Here is a 19,676-nt window from a genome sequence, read left to right on the forward strand (position 1 = left end):
CCTATGGCCGTCGACCACTCATCCCCATGACATGGCCAACCCTGCTCGTTACAAGGTATGACATCGAGACAAGTTTCTTTAACTCTGCCTAGTTACTAACAATCAATCAAAGGCAGCCAACCTCAGCTAGAAAAACGTCTTACCGGTCAACTTCGACCGATTTTGACTTAAAAAATAAAACATAATTCATATTTCTATAATATTAAAACAACAATATCGCTTTTTTTAGTTAATGATTAGTAAATTTTAATAATTTAGTGTTTGAAAAATATATATCTCTCATTTATATTGATATAAAAACACACTAAGTATATTTAGTTGAACTTGGGTCAATTTTGACATATGTATAATATCCAATTTTTTAGTTATTGATATTAACTTATTTTGTTATAAATACTAGTAAACTTATGCTATTTGACATATGTATAATATCCAAAATTAAATTTTTTATATTTACCAATTCCGAGTACTCTCCGAGTACACCCAACTCCTCATTCGACTGCTTAGGGTCCACCTAGCGACTTTTGCAACCGTGTTTATATGTATTATAAAGTCGGCCCTGCCGACACCACCCGCCACTAGCCACATAAAAATATACCCACCTAATGTGATAAAAACGACTCATTTCAATCCGAGTCAATTTTGATCGGAACACGGTTTTTAATGAACCCGCTGGTGATTGATACCTTTTTTAAACCCATCTATTTTGACCGGAACCATTTGACCTCACTTATTGGCAAAAAAAAAAACAAGCAAAACACATCCAACTTTATCTCCATGATGTTTTGCAGCCATACACTCCACACCTAAAGTCCTAAACCACAGCAAACTGTGATGCCAATGCCAATGCCAATGCCGATGGCTTTATCTTCTCCATGTGTTTATTTTATATCCATACCTGTGGACAGGTACAACCCAGGTAATTACTAATCTGTCTTTGCAGCCTTAAACCCGCTGCAAATTATCTCTACATTCACTTTCTGTTTAATCTCCATCATATGTGTGTTTATTGGCATTCAACCCAATCGCAGAACAGTCAAATTTGACATTTTGAAACCTAAGGTCAACTCTTTCTATTTGTCTTACTTTTCTAATTAAGTTGGAAATTGAAATTTTGGAGCATATTAAAGCAAATGGTTGAGTATACTTATTTTCTTTCTTGTTTAGGCTACAGGAGATGACAAGGAATCAAAGCCTAAAAAAAGGAGTGTCATATGTACAGATTGTGATGGCAATGGTAAGTTTGTTGAAATTCGCGAGTTTGATTCAGTTTTGGGTTGAAACTAAATTTGGCGGGTTGATCGTTTTACATGACTGATTTTTGAAATATATATATATATATATATATATATTTCATGTTATAACTTAAACAGATTGAGTTTTTTATGTGAGAATTTAGAATTTAAAATCCGGATTCAATCAATCATACCTGGTAGATCACACTCATAGCAAAGTTACCAGTAGGGTCTGGGGATGGCGGGATACCTCTATCCCTAAGGATAGGATAGAGAGGCTGCTTCCAGAGAGACCCCCGGCTCCACACCAAACAAAGAGAAATGCAGATTGTATTTTATATTTTAAACGTAGTTGTTTAATATACACAATTTTACTTTATTGTTGTAAAATGTAATTTTAGAGTATTGACATACAAACTTTTTTGGTTAAACGGGTATTGCTTGTGACAATCCTCAAAATTTGTGTTGTGTCTGTGACATCCATGAAAATTGATGTGATGTTTGGGTTCATATGGATGACACAATTTTCAACTTCGCGTCGAATTTTGCAGGTTTGACCCACGAACACATTTCATTTAAGATTTGGTTTGGTTTTCAGGTACGATTCAATGTTCACAATGCAAAGGCAGTGGTGTTAACTCTGAAGATTTCTTCAATGGAAAATTTAAGATTGGGGATTCCTGTTGGCTTTGCGGGTACTAATTCCATCCTCATTTCAGTTTGGTTCTAGTCTTCTTTTAAAGGATTCGTTTCATATACCCTTACAAACTTGAAAATTTTCAATAGTTGTTTAAACCCTACTTTTACGTGTAATTTAATCAACATCAATGATAAGAAAGTGAACCAAACCTTCGCCTCTCCTCTTTTATTTACTCGACATATGATAATCGAACGATTCTGTATGTTCAAAGTAGATAATCGAACTCGAATCAAATTATTGAACCAAGTATAATCGTTTAATAATCGAACGATAAACAATCTAATATTTTGCGAAACCATTGTTTATGGGTAAAAATAAAAATAAAAAGTTTTTAAATGTACTTATAAGTAATTGCTCCACAGATCCTATATCTATCTATATGGAAAAGAAATCAAGTTTAAAAATTGGTAAAAAAGGTTTAAGCCAAATATGGGTAAACAAAAAAGTTTGAACTACTTTGAAAGGGCATGTATGATACTTTTTGTTTTTGCGTGGGTACATATGATACTTTCCAAGTTTTTATTTTTTGGAGTATGTATGAAATTGACCCTTTTTTAAAAGTAAGTTATGGTCCAGTCTGGTCCACTTAATCATAGAACCAGACAATTTTTTCAGTTACAGATTATTTTTTTTAAAGCACGAAAAAAGTAGCTGTTTTAGGTCTGATCCTGTGCTATGTGTTTTTTGCAGGGGAAGGCAAGAAATGCTATGTGGAACTTGCAATGGAGCCGGCTTTGTAGGTGGTTTCTTGAGCGGTTTTGACAATTAGATTCATCATTAGGTATCTATGTAAAAAGTTCAGTCATAAGTCATATAACTTGATTATGTAAATAAGTTACATCTTTCACTTTATATATTTATTCTTCGAACCGAAAAAGATTCGATCCATGTCCTTTTTTGTAATGAGTCAACTCAAACGCGGTGTATGAACTCTTTCATTTGCTTCTGTAACAACCTAGTCGACTCAGAATCAGGGTGAAACACATGAAAAACATGTTTTTCATTCTTTGTCTCAATAAGTTCCACTTCCTTTACACCTTTTTTCTTCAAAAACTCGGCATACGCCACTCCCCTTTCTTTCAAGAAATCCAACTCTGCTACGAAAACAAGCACATTTGGAAACCGGATCCATTCGGACTTAGACACATCCATCCGGTCGAGGTTGCAGCCATCATAGTCTCTGTTCAAGCCCTCGGGTATGCTCAGCCTCCAAAACATATCATTTGACTTCACCTCATCAGTTGACCCTTGACACATCTCTAACTCAGTCCGCTTCTCGCTACCAAAGTAAGGGTGAATTGGCATTACTCCAACTATTCTAACCGGACATCCATTATCGCGAATTGCTCTCTACATGGTGAGCTATGTTGCCTCCGGCACTATCCCCGAGAGAAGAACCCGAGAAAGATCTGCGTTTTGGAGCCATGAGTCTGTCAGTTTTTGCTGGCTTAACCAAATAAGAGAAGCGTAGCAGTCTTCGTATGCGATTGGGAGCCTATTTTCCGGGGCTAGGCGGTAATCAACAGATAGGACGATGGTTTCGGTAGTGGCAGAAAGGTCTCCCAGGAAATGGTGGTAGCCTAGCCATGTGGTGGAGCCAATGCAAAAGCCTCCACCGTGGAAATACACCAAGACCAGTAACATCGTGGTGGTGGCAGTAGCAGTGGACGGGATGAAAATTCGGGCAGTTATTGCCTTTAACGGGTCTATGGTCACATCTTTGCACATGTAACCGTTGTACAGATCGAGGGAGGCTGGGGCCGTTAAGGGTGTGAACCGCTCTACAGAACCATCGGGGAGAACTTTGATGAACTCCGGTGATTCGTTTACGGTGGTGTCCATGGTGGTGGTGGTGGCTGTGGCTGGTGAGTGTTGAACGTTTGGTTTAAATATAGTGTAATTTCAATAGGTAGGTTGATCATGTTAATTGAGTTCTTTTGTAATAGAGTATATTTATTTCTTGGAATAAAGAAGTGATATAATTTAAAACTTAAAACATGAAAGATGTATCTTTTTTCTTCCTTAAATTAATTGCGGGTTTATTTCAGCTTCTTTAGTACAATAATTTCTTGTATATGTATACTTGGTGTACTGTACCACTATTTTGTATAATACAAGTGTATCAAGAAAACATTCCAACAGCTAAGTAGGTGTTCGCCTCCGGAGCCGAGACGAAGTTAACTCAACTTGCAGAAGAACCTGGTCTCTCACAATGTTAAAAAAATTCATGTCTCCATGAATCTATGAGGATCAATGAGCCACAAAAAAACCCAAAACCAACCACAATGCTAAGATAGAATCCTCTACTTATCAACTTTTCCTCATCATCTTCTTCTTCTGCAACTTCTTCTTGTCTTCCTGATCGTGGCTTGTCACCAGGACATCTGTTGGGTAACGGAACGTGCAGGATTCCCCGTATATGATGACACGTTAAAGCTCTGTAACTGTGCGCTCTTCGGGATTCTTCCTGACAAGTTTTTGAAAGATAAATCCAACACCCCGAGATTGCTCAACTGTGAAAGGCTTGATGGGATTGCACCAACTAGATCGTTTCTCGATAGATCAAGAAAATCCAACCGTGTTAAGAGACCAATGTCTTCGGGAATCGGGCCGGTTAAGCTGTTTTTTGAAAGATTCAAGGCAATGAGAGCCTGAAGACTCGTGATTTGATCTGGGATTTCACCGGTTAGGCTATTGCCAGAAAGATCAAGGCTAATGACCAGACCCAATGTCTTTTGGTACTCTGATTGCCTTCCTTTCCATTGTAGTAATGCTTTAAACACATATCGGGATCGAGAAGTTAGCCGGTTCGTTCCAATCCTACTGCATTGAACTCAATACTCGCGCCCGGTGTCCCTTTTTCCCTCATAGTCATTTCCGACAAGTTGTTGAAACTCTTTGGTATGGTTTCCTGAGATACTATTAACCGAGAGGTCCAAAATTTGAATCTTGTTGAGTTTACATAAGCTATAGGAATGGTCCCATGAAACCGGTTCGATGGTAAGCTTAGAACAAGCAACGTCGACAAGCTTTCACCAATCCATTCGGGCATCGTACCTAAAGGAAATGAAAACCTGTATTGCAGGTGGATATTATTTTCTATGAACAGAATAAAGTCAACAAACTGCTAATGGTAATGATAAAATAAAAAGAAGTTTTCATAAAGATAAATATAAATTAAATAATAATAACTGTAATGTACCAGAAAGTTGGTTTTCTCCAAGATCGAGTAGCTGCAACTCGATGCAGTTTCTTAAGGACATCGGAATCACTCCTGTCAAGTTATTGCCACACATGCTCATCATACGAACAAATTGTAGTGCTCCCATTGAATCAGGAAGTGTCCCGGTAAATTTATTGTTTTCCAGATTAAGAATGAATAAACTGTCAAAGTTATTCCAGCAGTTCGGAAGCTTCCCCGACAGTCTGTTATTGAAAAGATCGAGCTGCTTTAAAGTAGTCAGGTTACACAAGGAAGAAATCGGCCCAGAGAACATATTATCATTTAGAATTAATGAAATCGTATCTGGAGGAAACATTGGTAAATTACCCGAGAACTTATTCGAGCTCATATCAATCAAAATTTGTTCACCAGCCATCAAATCTAGAACCGTGCCATGCATCTGGTTCGAGGAGAGATTTAAGTAACGAAGAGATATCAAGCAACTCGGGAGTGCATTATTGATTCCAGCATCAGAGATATCAAGCAATGAGAAATTCGTTTGAGTTTTCAGCCATCCTGGGAACGAAGTCCCAAGTTTACAAGATGACAATGAGATTACATCAAGTTGAAAAGATGGAGACCAGTTGTGACCAAATGGGCTTGGTGTTAATGATTTGTCCGGGCCTATTAAACGTTTTTGAATACACTCATAGAACCTGGCAACGATTATGATGTTATCGGACACAATAGGCCGATATATATTGTCACTTTGGTTTTATTACTGGACCCTGATATCTACTAGTAATGCCTATATACCTGTAACCGGTTAACATATATAACACCCTCAATTGGTGCATTGTTTGATTCACATTGTATATACAGGGTAGTCATACACGCTGCATCTGTCGTTTCGATTGTATGTAATTCAGTGTACATTCATTATCAATCAAAATACTGTGTTACTCTTGCTCTTATTCTCATTCAACATCAGTTCATCTCGTGTGAATTGCTTCTGAATTACCAACTTCTAGCTAGTCTAAATCACTCATTTTCAATGTGTACTTGGTTTTCTTTTTGTATAGCACAAATGTGACAGATGCAAAAAAAAAAAAAAAAAACAAAACAAAAAAAAGTAGGGTCTCTTGTAAAACAAAATAGTTGGGTACGTACATTGATGTCAAAAGTCAGCTAGCTATATATGTATGTGAGATGGTAAAATAAGGAGCTAGGATATATGACGATGAATGGTTGACATGATAAGCTTTTACGACTTTATAAATGTGACTAATTTATTATTCATTAAAATTAAAATTAAGTTAATACAAATATGTTCTCATTTCAATTTCAATAGGTGATAAATAGAAACATATGATCTTCATTTACAACACAACTCAGATATGTTAGCTTCCGGGTCCAAATAATCCTCTTAGTTTGTTGTATAACTGCTTTTAGCTTGTTCACTGTTTGTTTAAATTTGATCTCATAGAGTACTCCTTTATGAGTCTTGAGAAGAATGAGTTTTCGCTTTCCAATAGCCTTCCAGGTGTGTCATACTCTGCAATTTTTCCTGTTTTAACGATCACATTTAGGTAGGTCGATCAGTGTTTTTATTCAGTTCCATCCTTTAGAGATAAATCCAAGACCTTCCAAACTAAATAAAGAGAGAAAAAATCTAAATGTTACCCTATTTAGAAACATTTATTGGGGTTTAATACTTTCGAATTATTTGTTCAAAATCCAGATATATATATATATATATATATATATATATATATATATATATGCTCATGCTACTTAATTAAGTTTAAAATTCAAAACCTCATGACAAAAGAGTAAGAGATCGATCATATATACTTACCATCACTAAGCACCAAGACAAGATCACTATCTATAACTGTGTGGATTCTGTGCGCTATTGTAACGATACTTCTTTCACTAAACTCTTGAGCTATAATCTTTTGTAAAATTCCGTCTGTTGCGGAATCAATTGACGCAGTTGCTTCATCAAGAACAAGAATGCTGCTTTTTTTAAGTAATGCTCTACCAAGACAAAACAATTGCCTCTGTCCAACACTCCAGTTTTCTCCCCCCTCAACCACTGCAGATATCACGTCAATTAGTATTTTCTCTAACTGTATTCTCCTATAAATATACTTGATCCGGAAGCGTAAAAATATGAATAAAATCTCACCCAAATATTCTAGTTTCTCGTCCTTCTCACGAACTACATCTCCAAGTTGACATTTGTCCAGAGCCTGAAATAACATGTTCTTACTTGAAGTAATTGATGATTGAGTAAAATGAATAATAACATGAAATGGTGTAACATATGTTGGAAGATGAGTATTAATATTTAATGATCTACTACTACTTATAAAGATCTACTACTACTACTTATAAAAGGAACAATTAAAAGAGAAAAAAACGAAAATCCGACTTACAACATAGGATTACGATGGAACTAATTCTTTAAGACTCATACTTATATCTTGATCCACTAATGACTCAACTAAACCTTCCAACGACTAGTTATTTGAATTAATTTTTAACATCAAGTCTAAGCTACGATGCAAGAATGTTGAACATGTGTTTGATGATCCTTCAAAACTAAATCAAATACCCTCACCTAAATTCACAAAACATTATAAGAAGCTCTTGTTGGTGAAAAAACATCATTCACGTTCAGACGAAAAATTTGAAGCACAACTAGTTACGCTAATTTTATCGTTTGCGATCGAGTATGATTCCGATTTAGGTTAAGATATGGATGGACTAGAAAGGAGTTAAAGAGTACTTGCCGGTTTTCAATTTTTTTTTTGTGTCTTTACAAAGGGCTATTGGTTTTTATCTTGCAAGTTTTTAACAAATTATTCCTCGTGTTTAAAACCAATAAACAGAGAATATATTACCTCCCAGATTTCTGCATCGGGATATTGGTTTAGAGGGTCGAGATTTCCTCTAACCGTTCCTTCAAACATGGCTGGATCTTGAGGAATGACGCTGAGTCTTGATCTTAAATCATGGAGGCCTATTTTGCATATATCTACACCGTCTATTGTGATAAATCCTTGTGTAGGTTCTACAACTCTAAATATGGCTTGTATGAGTGTAGACTTTCCACTTCCGGTTCTACCAACAACTCCAACTTTCTTTTTACCTGGAAATGTGCAGGTAATATTTTTCAGGACAGATGGTAGATGATCTGCATATCGAATCTGCAACCAAAAAACTTCATCAGAAAGAATGCGTGTTAACCCAACCCAATCTGACCAGAAGTGTCCCGTTTGACCCACCCTAAACCTCTAGATTTTGTTCATGCTTGTTTTATTTTTCTTGATTTTTAAGTTAACCTGCAAATTTGTAAAGGAAATGGTTCCAATTTCTGGCCATTCTTTAGGAGGCCGAGAATCTTCAATCACCAAAGGCGCCTCACTAGTAAGTTTCGAGTACTGCAACACTCTTTCCACCGAAATCATTTTGTTTTCTGCATTGCATATATTCCATATAACTGAAGCTTGTTGGACATTCAAATTTATGCCATAAGTTACTGCCAGTCCTGCAATGCCTGGCAAAACAAATACGAAAAGACATCACAATTAACTATTATCGGTTATTAAGCTTAAATAGATCATTCTTAATCCCATTTTGTGAAGGGTTTTAATTCTTTCAAGATTATGTTATTACAAATATAATATACATTAGTCTCCCACTTTGTAAAGTGTATTAATTCTTTCAAGAATATGTTATTTCAAATATAATATTATATACATTCTTAATCTGGTTTTAGAATTTGTGAACTCACTTGGATCAATGATTCCATCAGGAAGAGTTACAAGTAGAACCAACGAAAATGCAAACACAAAATTTGACAACTGATTCAGCCTAAAACAAAGCCACTCGATTGCTGCCACATTATGAAACCATGGTCTAGAGTGATTGTCAATCAGACAAAGATTTCTCTCAATAAACCGGTTTTGTTGTCTGAAAGCACGGATTGTTGCCGCACCCGTGAGCGATTCTGCAAAGTGGTGAAGAATAGGAGATCTTTCTATACCTGCTAACCGTGCCAATTCTCTTGCAGTTGGTAAGTAATATCTCTGAGAAAATGAGAAAATATGATGGATAAAAAGGTCTTTATGATCATCAATGCTCAATCTTGAATAAAAGTTCTTACTTGGTACCATATGCAGACGCCTGTTACCGGAATAAGGATGGCAAATACTTCCCATGCTACCTGTGACATGACTGCCATTGTTCCAAGAAGCTGAATCGTTGAAAACGCACACCATCCTATTCGGTTTGCCATCTCTAAATCTATCACACTTTGATCTGTTGACGCCTGCGCATTTACATGTTAGTCTGTTAAAAATACAATATGGTATTGACTTCTAAATAAATCAGATTTCTGTCTGGACTTGGTTTCTAATTAAAAGATGACTGTTTAGTGAACAATATCAGTCACAGAAATCTACCATTTTAACCGTGGTTATCTAAGTGTTGAATGAAATATGAGTGTTCAAAAAGGTATAGAATTAATTTCTAGGGGGTGGCTTGTTGCCCGCTTATCTACCTCTTTATTGTAATTGGATTCTTTTATTTAATATATGAAAAAAAAGTAAGTTTTGATAATAAAAAAATTCTAGCTTGTAGTCAGTACTCACCCGGTTCAAGATTCTTCCGGTTGGGGTTGAGTCAAAGAAGGCCATGGGTGCACGGAAAACACTATTAAGCATGTTATTGAAAAGCTTTTCTGAAGTTAGAAGGCCCGCTATCGCTACAAGTGAGGCTCTAAGCAATATGCAAAATGCACTACCAACTGCCAAAAGTGTATAAACAAGTAAAATAAACCCCATTCCGTTCACTATTTCAGTTGAATCGGCAGGACAGGCCAATGCCATCCAGTAATTACTAGCAATTTGTAAAAGCTGGAATGAAGATTGAGCCAAGAGTATGAAGGGGACCAGAACACCGCCTTTAGCTAAAGTCAAGTATGCCCAGTAAACTTCTTTTCCTATGCTTCCTTTTTCTCTTTCTTCTTCATGAATCAATTTCCCTTCCTTCTTTGGCATGTCTACACATAGATTGTGATCTGAATCCTGCCTGGTTTGTGTGAGTTCTGTGATCAAAGTTGATTCTTCGTCTCCAGTTTGTTCGGTTTCCCTACTTAAACTCTCCACTGCTTGTACCGCTTCTAGTGCTTGGTCATGAGCGCCAACCAAAACTTCAAATCCTATGTTTTGACTCAGAAGTTCTTTAAAAGTTCCGGATTGAGCAATGCGTCCATTTTGCATTACCTATTTTGAGTTTATCGTTAGATAGTTCAGAAATCAGAACGATGTTTGAAAGGTATTTTTTCAGCTTACCAGAATGAGGTCCGCAGCCGGAAGAAACTCAACCTGGTGTGTAACGTACAACACCGTCTTCTCCGTGAGCATCCCGAGCAGACATTTCTGCATAAGCCTTGTAACTTAGATGTAATCTTGATTTTTTGTTTAAACAAGATGAAAATATATAAAGGACAAGTTTTGCATCTAGAAGGTATGCTTCAGTATTAATTACTATAAGCCAAATCCACAGTTGTGTACAATAAATCTAATTTCTGTCTAACAATAGAACTTATCTGGTTCAGTTTCAAAAATTAGAAGACTGAAGGAATATACAAACCTGAAAGAGTTTAGTTCCTGTGTGAGCATCCACAGCACTGAATGGATCATCAAGCAGATATATATCAGCATCATCATACACTGCACGCGCAATCTGAATCCTTTGCTTTTGGCCTCCACTCATGTTTATCCCTCTTTCCCCAATTTCTGTCAAGTCTCTAGTGGAAAAAAGCTCAAAATCTTTACTCAACGCACACGCTTTGATTGTATTCTCGTACCTTGTTTTATCATAAGCCTTCCCAAACAATATATTCTCTCTAATGTTCCCCGTCAAGATCCACGCAGACTGGGGAACGTAAGCCTTCGAACCACTTATCTTCACCGTTCCAGATAACTTAGGCATCTCACCAAGTATACACGACAGCAAACTAGATTTTCCAGACCCAACGGTTCCGCAAATGGCTACCTTCATTCCCCTTTTGACTTGAAGCTGAATTTGATCAAGATTTGGATTTCTTGAATCCGGGTCCCAGCTGAATCTTCCGTTTTCAATCTTCACATCAAACTCTGTAAGATTTTTTGAAACATACTCGACGGTATCGGATTGAATCTCTTCTTCTTGGAGGTATGAAGCCACACGATCTGCGGACACCTTCCCTTGTGCAATTACATTGAGCAAATCTGGGAGATTAAATATAGGGTCTTGTAACATTCTAAATGTAGCTAAAGCTGAAAGAACCCTTCCAGCTGTGAGTGGGATACCCATCAGAACACACCCTCCAAAAGTCAGCACCGATATGAAACTTGGTGCACCCCAGAAAATAAAAGCCCCAGCCGCGTTGAGTTTAAGTGATTTCCATAGCCAATCGTACTCCGCTTTCCTGAAACCTTGGAGTTTCTTGAGATAATGTGTGTCCCACGCTTGAAGTTTCAGTGTCTTGATGTTCCTTAATACTTCTGAAGTCGACTTCATTCGTGCATCCTTGGCCTCCATTATCTTCGATTGATACCATTTTTGAGCTCTTGTCAAAGGTATATTCCCGGACATTAATATGATCATAGCTGCGAGCCCAACAAACGAACCCATCCCAAGATTTATGTAAAGAATAAACATTGCTGATGAGATTTGAATAGGTAACATAAAACATGTGTTAATGTACCACATGAAATCTGTTATTCGCTGGATGTCAACACTCATAATGTTGATTATCTCTCCACTCGTGTGTGCTTGGCATGAACGGCTAGATAAAACCAGTCCTTTTTTGTATATGTGAGATATTAGAGCAGCCCGGAGTCTGAGCCCGAGTTGGCGAGCACCAAAGATCCATTGTCGTTGCGTTAGTGTCTCGATAAATTTAGCACTCAAGAACCCGGCTGCAATAAGATACCCACCAGTTAAACTTCTGGTTTTCTTTTCGCTCAGAAAACTCACTAAATCATTTATAAGTAATGGCCCAACATATGCTGCTGCAGAACTTGTAATGGCGAAAAGGGCATTGATTGCTATTTTCTTTCTTGTGAAAATATAAATTGCTTGGTAGATAGAAAGGTGTTCTGTCCCAACTTGCTTCAAGCATTCATCAAAGTATTCTGATGTAAAAAGACCGGAATCAATTGTGTCAATGTACGGTACCTCATCTTGGTCTAGTGGTTTTTTATTTCCAGCAACGAACAATGGGTTAAGCCAAGAAAATGTCACGAGTTGAAAAAAGGACGCTTTTCCATAAGGGCACTCTCTTTTTGATTCCAAATGTTGTTTCGGGTTTGGGTCTCTATCTAGAAATGGTTCAGTGAGGGGAGTTGGATCACCTAGAGCAAAGCCGGTTCTTCCTCTTAACGCAAGAAACAACAAGAGAGTTGAGGCTAGAATTTCGATAAAGTGTATGAATTCCGGTAGTCTGGGCTGATAATGATGAGAAAACAGAATATATACATCTAGAGTAAAACGAGAAGCCGTTAACAAGAAAGTGCATAGCCACCAGGTTCTTAGAATCCATGGGAAATCAACAATCTTGTGTTTTAGAATCATGTATAGTGCAATCAAGGTCATAACCCAAGATACAATTTGCATGATTTCTGAGGATAATATCGGAAACTCTAGTTTGCAATGATCTTGGTTTCCAGTTTTCAGTGTTAGAGGAATCATAATATGTGTACCGAGTAATAGAATGGAGCAAGCTAGGCTTAGTTTGTAAGAGAGGCCTATGTTCAAGTTGCTTGGGTAAGTTTCTCGGCTCTTGATCTTTGTTTCGTGATTGGACCATGACTTGATGAGCCTCATAACAAAGCTGATTAACAAGACCGCAAAGAACCCAAGTTGGAGTATAATGCTGGCACTCTCCCACAAGCAGCGTGAGCTTGGCTGCAGCCATGGTTCCCAATAATCAAACAGCTTCAAACCTGTTATTCACCATTACAATATTTGACTATTTAGACCAAAAACAATAATTTTATATTTCAACACCTTCATACTAGGAAAACATTTTTTGGTAGCTCTATCTTATTACATATAATACAAATAAATAATCTTGTTTTAATAGCAGATTGATGATACAAACGTGCCAATGTTCTGACCTTTAGCATTTTGACTGTTGCTGTAATGAACTAAATGTTGGATATATGAGAACTTAGAGTAGAGGTACTTCACTATTTACCGAAACATCTAGTTGATTTACACTTAAATGGAACTCCAAATGTATGTTCAACAATATTTTACACAACCTGAAATCTGTATGATATCTTGTTGGCCGGTGAACAAAACAGCATTAGTTGATCGTGCACTCATCAATATTTATAAATTATCTGTATGAAGTTTTTGATTCTAAGAGTGACTCAGTTGGTCCCAAATTTTCTCTCAAGTTTCAAATGGTGTGCATTGAAGAGTTATGGCATGACAATTTGATGTATATTCGAGATAAAAGTTTGAGAAAATTTGAACACAGTTGCAAATTTCACAAGAGGTACTAGCTACTTTGATTTCATAATAAAATAAATTATTATTATTATTATTATTATTATAATTTACAAGTTTGGTGCCCGCAAGTGGCTTATTGGGTCACTTGGCGGGCACCGTATTGATCGGTAAATTTTGTATTTTTTTTGTTTAATTACCACAATAAACGTATTGGAAACTAATCAAGCGTCAATTTTTTTAGTTCCGGTTCCATAACAAACCTGAAAGAAACCAGTCGAGTTCACGCATTCTCGCGGCTTTATTTAAAGCCCATGACCGACAACGTTATCGACTCCCCCCCCCCCACCCCCACCAAATTGGCCGTTGGTCCATTTCAAGTTTTTTTATTTTTTCGTGTTTTAGTTCCGGTACAATAAGGTACGTAATCAAAACCGACCAAATTCGTGTCAAGTTCCCGCCTCAATGCTCGGGACCGACAACGCTTTTGTTTTACCACCGCCTGGGTTTGCCAACCAACTAAGCATCGTCTTAAATATTTTGTTTTTTATATGTTAATACTTTTATATTTTAATTTGACGAATTAATATTTTGGTTTTTTAACCCTCAAATATTACCAATGGTGTCTATATTGTTGCGAACCGCAGCCGATACCTGACCGAATTCGTGTCGACTCATAGTTGTAACGTTCGGGTTTTACCAACGCCCGAGTTTCAACGTATGGGTTTTGCCAGCTGCCCCGACGCAATGCGCCGGGATGAAAATCTAGTTATTATAATAAACTAGAAGCTTGGTGCCGCAAGTGACCTCATTGATCCACTTGGCGGCATCTACTTTTTTGCATTATTTTAATTTAAACGCTTATTTGTGTCGAATGGTCTTCATAACTCATGGACCCGTCAACACTCGGGTTTTACCAATGACGGCTTTTATGACTTTTATGTTGTAGTTTTGGTATCGTAATAATCCTAACCGTAACCGACTGAAATAGTGTCGACTCAGTGCCGCAACGCCCAAGATCGACAAAGCTCGGGTTTTATCAACGTTAAGGTTTTACGTCCATAACGAATGTAACGAAAGCCGATCGAATGTCAATTTTGTTTTTGTTTTATTTTTCTTTGATTTTTTAGTTCTAGTACCGTAACGAACGTGACGGAAACTGACCAAATTCGTGTAGGTTGACCACATTTTTGTTTTACTTTCAGTATCGTAGCAAAAACCGACCGATTGTCGATTTTGTTTTTTTTTTCTTTTTGTTTTATTTCTAGTACCATAACATGACAAAAATCGGCCAAATTTGTATAAGCTCACCACCTCAACGCCGGGGAACAACATCGGTTGGGTTTTACCAATGCTTGCGTTTTACCGTCGAGGCCACCCTATTGGTGCACCTTAATTTTTATAAATTTATTTATTTATTTATTTTTGGTTATAGTTCTAGTACAACAACGCATGTAACTAAACCGACCGAATTCACGTCGACTTACCACCCAAACACTTGACCGCCCGAGTTTTACCGACCCGTCCCGACGCCGGGTAAAACACTAGTTAGTTAAATGTTAAGAACTATGTTATAACATATATGTCCCTCGGAACCGGTTATCTCCAAATCACCGCTGGACAACTCACCAAACTCGTGGGAACCCATATCAACCGTCGACGCAATACCCGTGAACCTGGCTTTCAACTCTGTCTCCTCTCCACGCACAATGACCAGTTTCCTTCGTTGATTGATACCCGCAAGTGCTACCCAAAAAGGTGGTGGCAGTGTCACAGCTCAGCTCTGGTGTAGCTGTACCTAACCTAAGGGTGCCCCGCCCACCCTTATTGTAGTGCTCTTAATATACTTAAAAAATGATCAAAATAATATAAATTGAAACATAATAAAAAATTTATAACAATCTTCCACCATACAATATATATACAAGATCCACAACACCTAAGCAAATTAAAATGATGCAAATTGTGCACGCGTCCCTCTATACTCTTGTCGAGTCTTTGTTTTCTTATAAGTATGTTCCATTCAACAATTGATTTCCTTTTGGTATACATCTTGATATGGTCATGTAATATATATATACAATTATTTTATCAGATCAAGTGAAGTGGAATGTGGTGGGACACCACTCCCTGTCATATTACCGATTAAACCGTTACACGACTCAAAGTAGAAGACGCTAAACAAGGATTAGCACTCTTGGGCTTTAAGTGGAGGGACCAACTACAGATCTAGCCAATCAAAATACCTCACTCTCATTTAAAAAAAAAACAAGTTTTAATAATAATTGTATTTTCATTTGAACCACTGTGTGACGATTAGCTAGTGAACGTCCTTATACTTATGTGACAGCGACATAGCCCTTAGTGAATGCCGTCCACTACAACTACAGTAACAGTACTTAGTCTTACAGATACCTTATTGCACCCTTCATAAGGCTTGAAGACTTGTGAGAATTTTAAGTTGCGAACGAGATAAGGATATGAAAAACTTAAGAGTTCTACTCTAGATCAATTAATGTTATACAAGTTCTTTATCGTTTGTGCTTACAAGAAAACCAATCATTTCACTGTTGCAGTTTATGCTTTATATGATGCATAGCGAAAACAAGAGGAAAAAAACAAGGAATTTAATGAAAAATATTGACATATATAAAGCTAAATATTACAATTATATGAGTTGTCGTTACATAAGGGTTTTATATTTGTCAAATTTTGTTACAAGCTTGAAACTAAATACTAAAACTAGCCACATAAATAAACGTGTAAATTTTACGCGTTCAAAAAAAATATTTAGTAAAGAATCGAAAGACGCTAAAATTCGAAAAAAATACCGGAACTCAAATTGAGGGAGTTTATGTTCAACATATGAGCTAAACCGTCTACGGACCTCATAATTAACTTCACTTGTAGCAGCAGTTGTTCGTTTGAAGTTTGGGTCAGTTATGTCATCTTCCCTAGCTTCAGTTAATACAAGTAGTTTGCTAACTTTTAGCGGACCATTATTCATTTCATGGGTCTTTGGGATGATATATACTTTATACGAAGCATATATATATCATCCCAAAACTTGTTAGATACAGGAATGAATATATGACACGATGGTTAAAAGCCTTTAGAAGAAAAAGAAACAAGATTCCACAAGATGAAAAGGAACCAACCTGTCATGATTCTGGAGATGAGCATGTTAATTGCCTGAAAGAATCTGAATCCTCGATCGGCTCTTCTTCAACACGAACTAATTTCTAACCATAATAGAGGTTCTGAATATATATATATATATATAACGTTTGTTAGTGATCCTATATATACAAATAAGGATATACGTATATTGTCTAAGTTACCACTTTTTTTAAGAGAAGTGAGATCTGGAAAGTAAAAAAGAAAATCTTTTTTAAAAGATAAAGATTGAAAGGAACGCTTTTTTTCTTATTTTTTTAATTTCATCAAAGTGCTTTGTAAAATGTACTATATATCGTGTCTATACACGTACACTTTGTTTTCTCATGAATAAAGTTATGATAAAATTTGAGTGCGGGTCATTTTCTCGAATAGACATTGCATGTCACGTCACGCTGGAAGAAATGTTTTTTTCTCATAAAATATCAGAAAGAGAATAAACTACGTTTGAGAATGAGATGGCGCCACCCCTACATATATAGAGAAAAATAGAACGACAAGTTTGTCTTTCTCATTGTTCCTGCCTGCAGGTTTTATTAATTACTTCATATTACATCTTCATTCTTAAGTCTTGCTTGATTAACTGAAACGACATTTAGATTTTAGACTAAGTATAGTTTCAATTCATTAGTATAAACATTGTAGATTTTTAATATATAAAAATATTTATTTCAGGAGTAGGATTGAGGACGCGAAACGTTTACATTTTGGTAATAATTAAAAACGGTTTTTCACACCGTTTTACTTGTTGTAGTTGTTTTTACGAGAAGTTGTAAACATGATGCATGTTATTTTATTAAAAATATGTTTATGAGGTAAATGCTAATAAAATTCATGTTCTTATTGTACAATGCTTTCTTTAGAAATTAATGACATGCGTAAAACTAATGTAACTAACTTTAAACACAAAAAAGAATAGGTTTAAGAAAATGAAGAATATGTTATGTTTCATTACCTGATTAATTTGTTACTTCACGTTATTTACATTATTGTTATCATCTCAATCTTAAACACTATAATAGTGAAGAAACACTAACCGGACCTCGGACAGATTACTGGTAACCTGGGGGTTGGATAGCTGTTTCCCACGAGGGGTTAGACCCTTGGAAGATGGTTCTTCTGATAACCTGCAAAACAGACACCGTGAGCTCGTCACTGAGAAGGGGGGGGTTCCTCCTTGTGACCACCCTCCGGCGTGAGAATCAGACTAGATTGCTCTTTAAATATAAAAGTATATTAAGAGATTGCTAGAGCAGATATCAGGTATATTATGATGATATAAGATAATGTAATGTTGTATGATAAGATGAGATGGTCATACCATTTGGGGTATTTATAGCCGAAGGTAGGTTTCCAAGGAGGTATGGCCGGCTGCTACAGTGTTCCTGTTCATCAACAGTAGCCTACGCACGTGCCCTGCTGGTAGTTGGTGGGTAGGTAGCGGCTGATAGTGACCAGGCCTGCTGTATACTATTCCTGTTCCACCAACTGACGGCTACGCACGTGGTATGGCAGTAGTTGGTGAGTAGGCAGCGGCTAATAGTGATACAGTACAGGAGCATGCTGCTCGCCATACTGTATCAGTGAGCTGTCGTATCTCTGATCAGATCTTTCGCCCATACCTCGTCAGGTACAGTAAAAGATCCTTCAGTATACGGACTGGCTTATTTGGGCGGGAGTATTCCCCCTCCCGCCTCTGTGCGGGATTGCTCCCGGCTTGGCTCATTCCTTCAGGTGACACTGAATGATCGAGAGCTAAGTGCCTTGTGCGTGTAGCCATGCTGCGCGGGTGGCCTTCCCTAATGGCTTGTATCCGAGGCTGCGGGGACAGGCGGAGTCCTTCACCATTGGGAGGCATTTCCTGCGGGACCAGCTTGCGTACTGCGCGTAAGGACGTCACGTCTCTGAGCATGGTTGGTCCTGCGGATCCAGTTGGTCTCTGCGCAGACGTCCCTGTTTAAGGTGAGTCTTGCGGGTCCAACTGGGCTCTGCTGGGACCTACCTCTTCAAGTCCCCCCAGTCCAATGTTCTTCTCATGAGTGTTTAATAAAGTGAGGTGAACTTTTGGACTTGAGCAAAGGGTTTTGAAAAGGGTTTTGTAAGGTTTTCCATGGGGATTCTTTCCGCGGAAGTCCTTGTCACTTGCAGAAATGCCCGAGTTTCCTGCTTGGTCTTTGGGTATGATGCGGGTAGGTCTGTAACCTCCTCGCAAGTAAGGAGCATTGAGTCCCAGTTGTATGTATTTTCCATGAGGTTTTGGTAGTTTTGAACATAGTGATCAATTATGTTAAGACCACCAATTCCATCTTGGAGCTTCAAACAACGTAGTTCTCGACGTTCCCGCTATGCGGGGATGTTATTTCCGTTTCCGCAAGCATTGCCCAGAAGATCCTTCTTGGTTTCAATTCCCAGCAGAGCGCTAGGTATGTGAAGGGTTTTGCCTTAACACTGTACCTGCGCTCGTCTTACGGTTACTTTACTTCCAAGGTATTCCTGGCGTCAATTCCCTGCGGGTGCTAGGTATGTGAAGGGTTTTGCCTTTACACTGTACCCGCACCCGTCTTATAGTTACTTGGTTGCCGAGGTACTTGGCTTCAATTCCCCGCGGGTGCTAGGTATGTGAAGGGTTTTGCCTTAACACTGTACCCGCATCCGTCTTACGGTTACTTGTTCACCAAGGTTTTCTTGGCTTCAATTCCCTGCGGGTGCTAGGTATGTGAAGGGTTTTGCCTTAACACTGTACCCGCAGCCGTCTTACGGTTACTTGTTTGCCAAGGTTTATTTGGCTTCAATTCCCTGCGGGTGCTAGGTATGTGAAGGGTTTTGCCTTTACACTGTACCCGCATCCGTCTTACGGTTACTTGCTTGCCAAGGGGTAAGGGGTATT

General features: G+C 37.7%; 2 protein-coding genes and 1 pseudogene across 2 annotated transcripts; 1 reads left to right on the forward strand and 2 right to left on the reverse strand.

Moving 5' to 3' along the window:
- Positions 1 to 758: 758 nt before the first annotated feature.
- LOC143583226 (protein BUNDLE SHEATH DEFECTIVE 2, chloroplastic-like) lies at positions 759 to 3,223 on the forward strand. Its single transcript, XM_077065592.1, has 5 exons — positions 759 to 918; positions 1,012 to 1,062; positions 1,168 to 1,237; positions 1,834 to 1,930; positions 2,626 to 3,223. The coding sequence occupies exons 1-5, from the start codon at positions 835 to 837 to the stop codon at positions 2,702 to 2,704; spliced, it is 381 nt and encodes a 126-aa protein (XP_076921707.1). The 5' UTR covers positions 759 to 834; the 3' UTR covers positions 2,705 to 3,223.
- LOC143583225 (putative carboxylesterase 6) lies at positions 2,848 to 4,012 on the reverse strand (annotated as a pseudogene).
- Positions 4,013 to 6,491: 2,479 nt separating this feature from the next.
- On the reverse strand, positions 6,492 to 16,883 carry LOC143583224 (putative ABC transporter C family member 15). Its single transcript, XM_077065591.1, has 11 exons — positions 16,771 to 16,883; positions 10,763 to 13,101; positions 10,462 to 10,548; positions 9,760 to 10,392; positions 9,273 to 9,437; positions 8,901 to 9,195; positions 8,449 to 8,663; positions 8,008 to 8,313; positions 7,290 to 7,353; positions 6,957 to 7,196; positions 6,492 to 6,665 (listed from the first exon to the last, which is right to left on the reverse strand). Exons 1-11 carry the CDS (start codon positions 16,793 to 16,795, stop codon positions 6,556 to 6,558), a joined length of 4,479 nt encoding a protein of 1,492 aa, XP_076921706.1. The 5' UTR covers positions 16,796 to 16,883; the 3' UTR covers positions 6,492 to 6,555.
- Between the last annotated feature and the right edge of the window lie 2,793 nt (positions 16,884 to 19,676).

Source organism: Bidens hawaiensis, unplaced genomic scaffold (genome assembly GCF_021521415.1).
Source record: "Bidens hawaiensis isolate Kalapana, Puna unplaced genomic scaffold, B.hawaiensis_p1.1 tig00032174_1, whole genome shotgun sequence".
Taxonomy (NCBI): Eukaryota; Viridiplantae; Streptophyta; class Magnoliopsida; order Asterales; family Asteraceae; genus Bidens; species Bidens hawaiensis.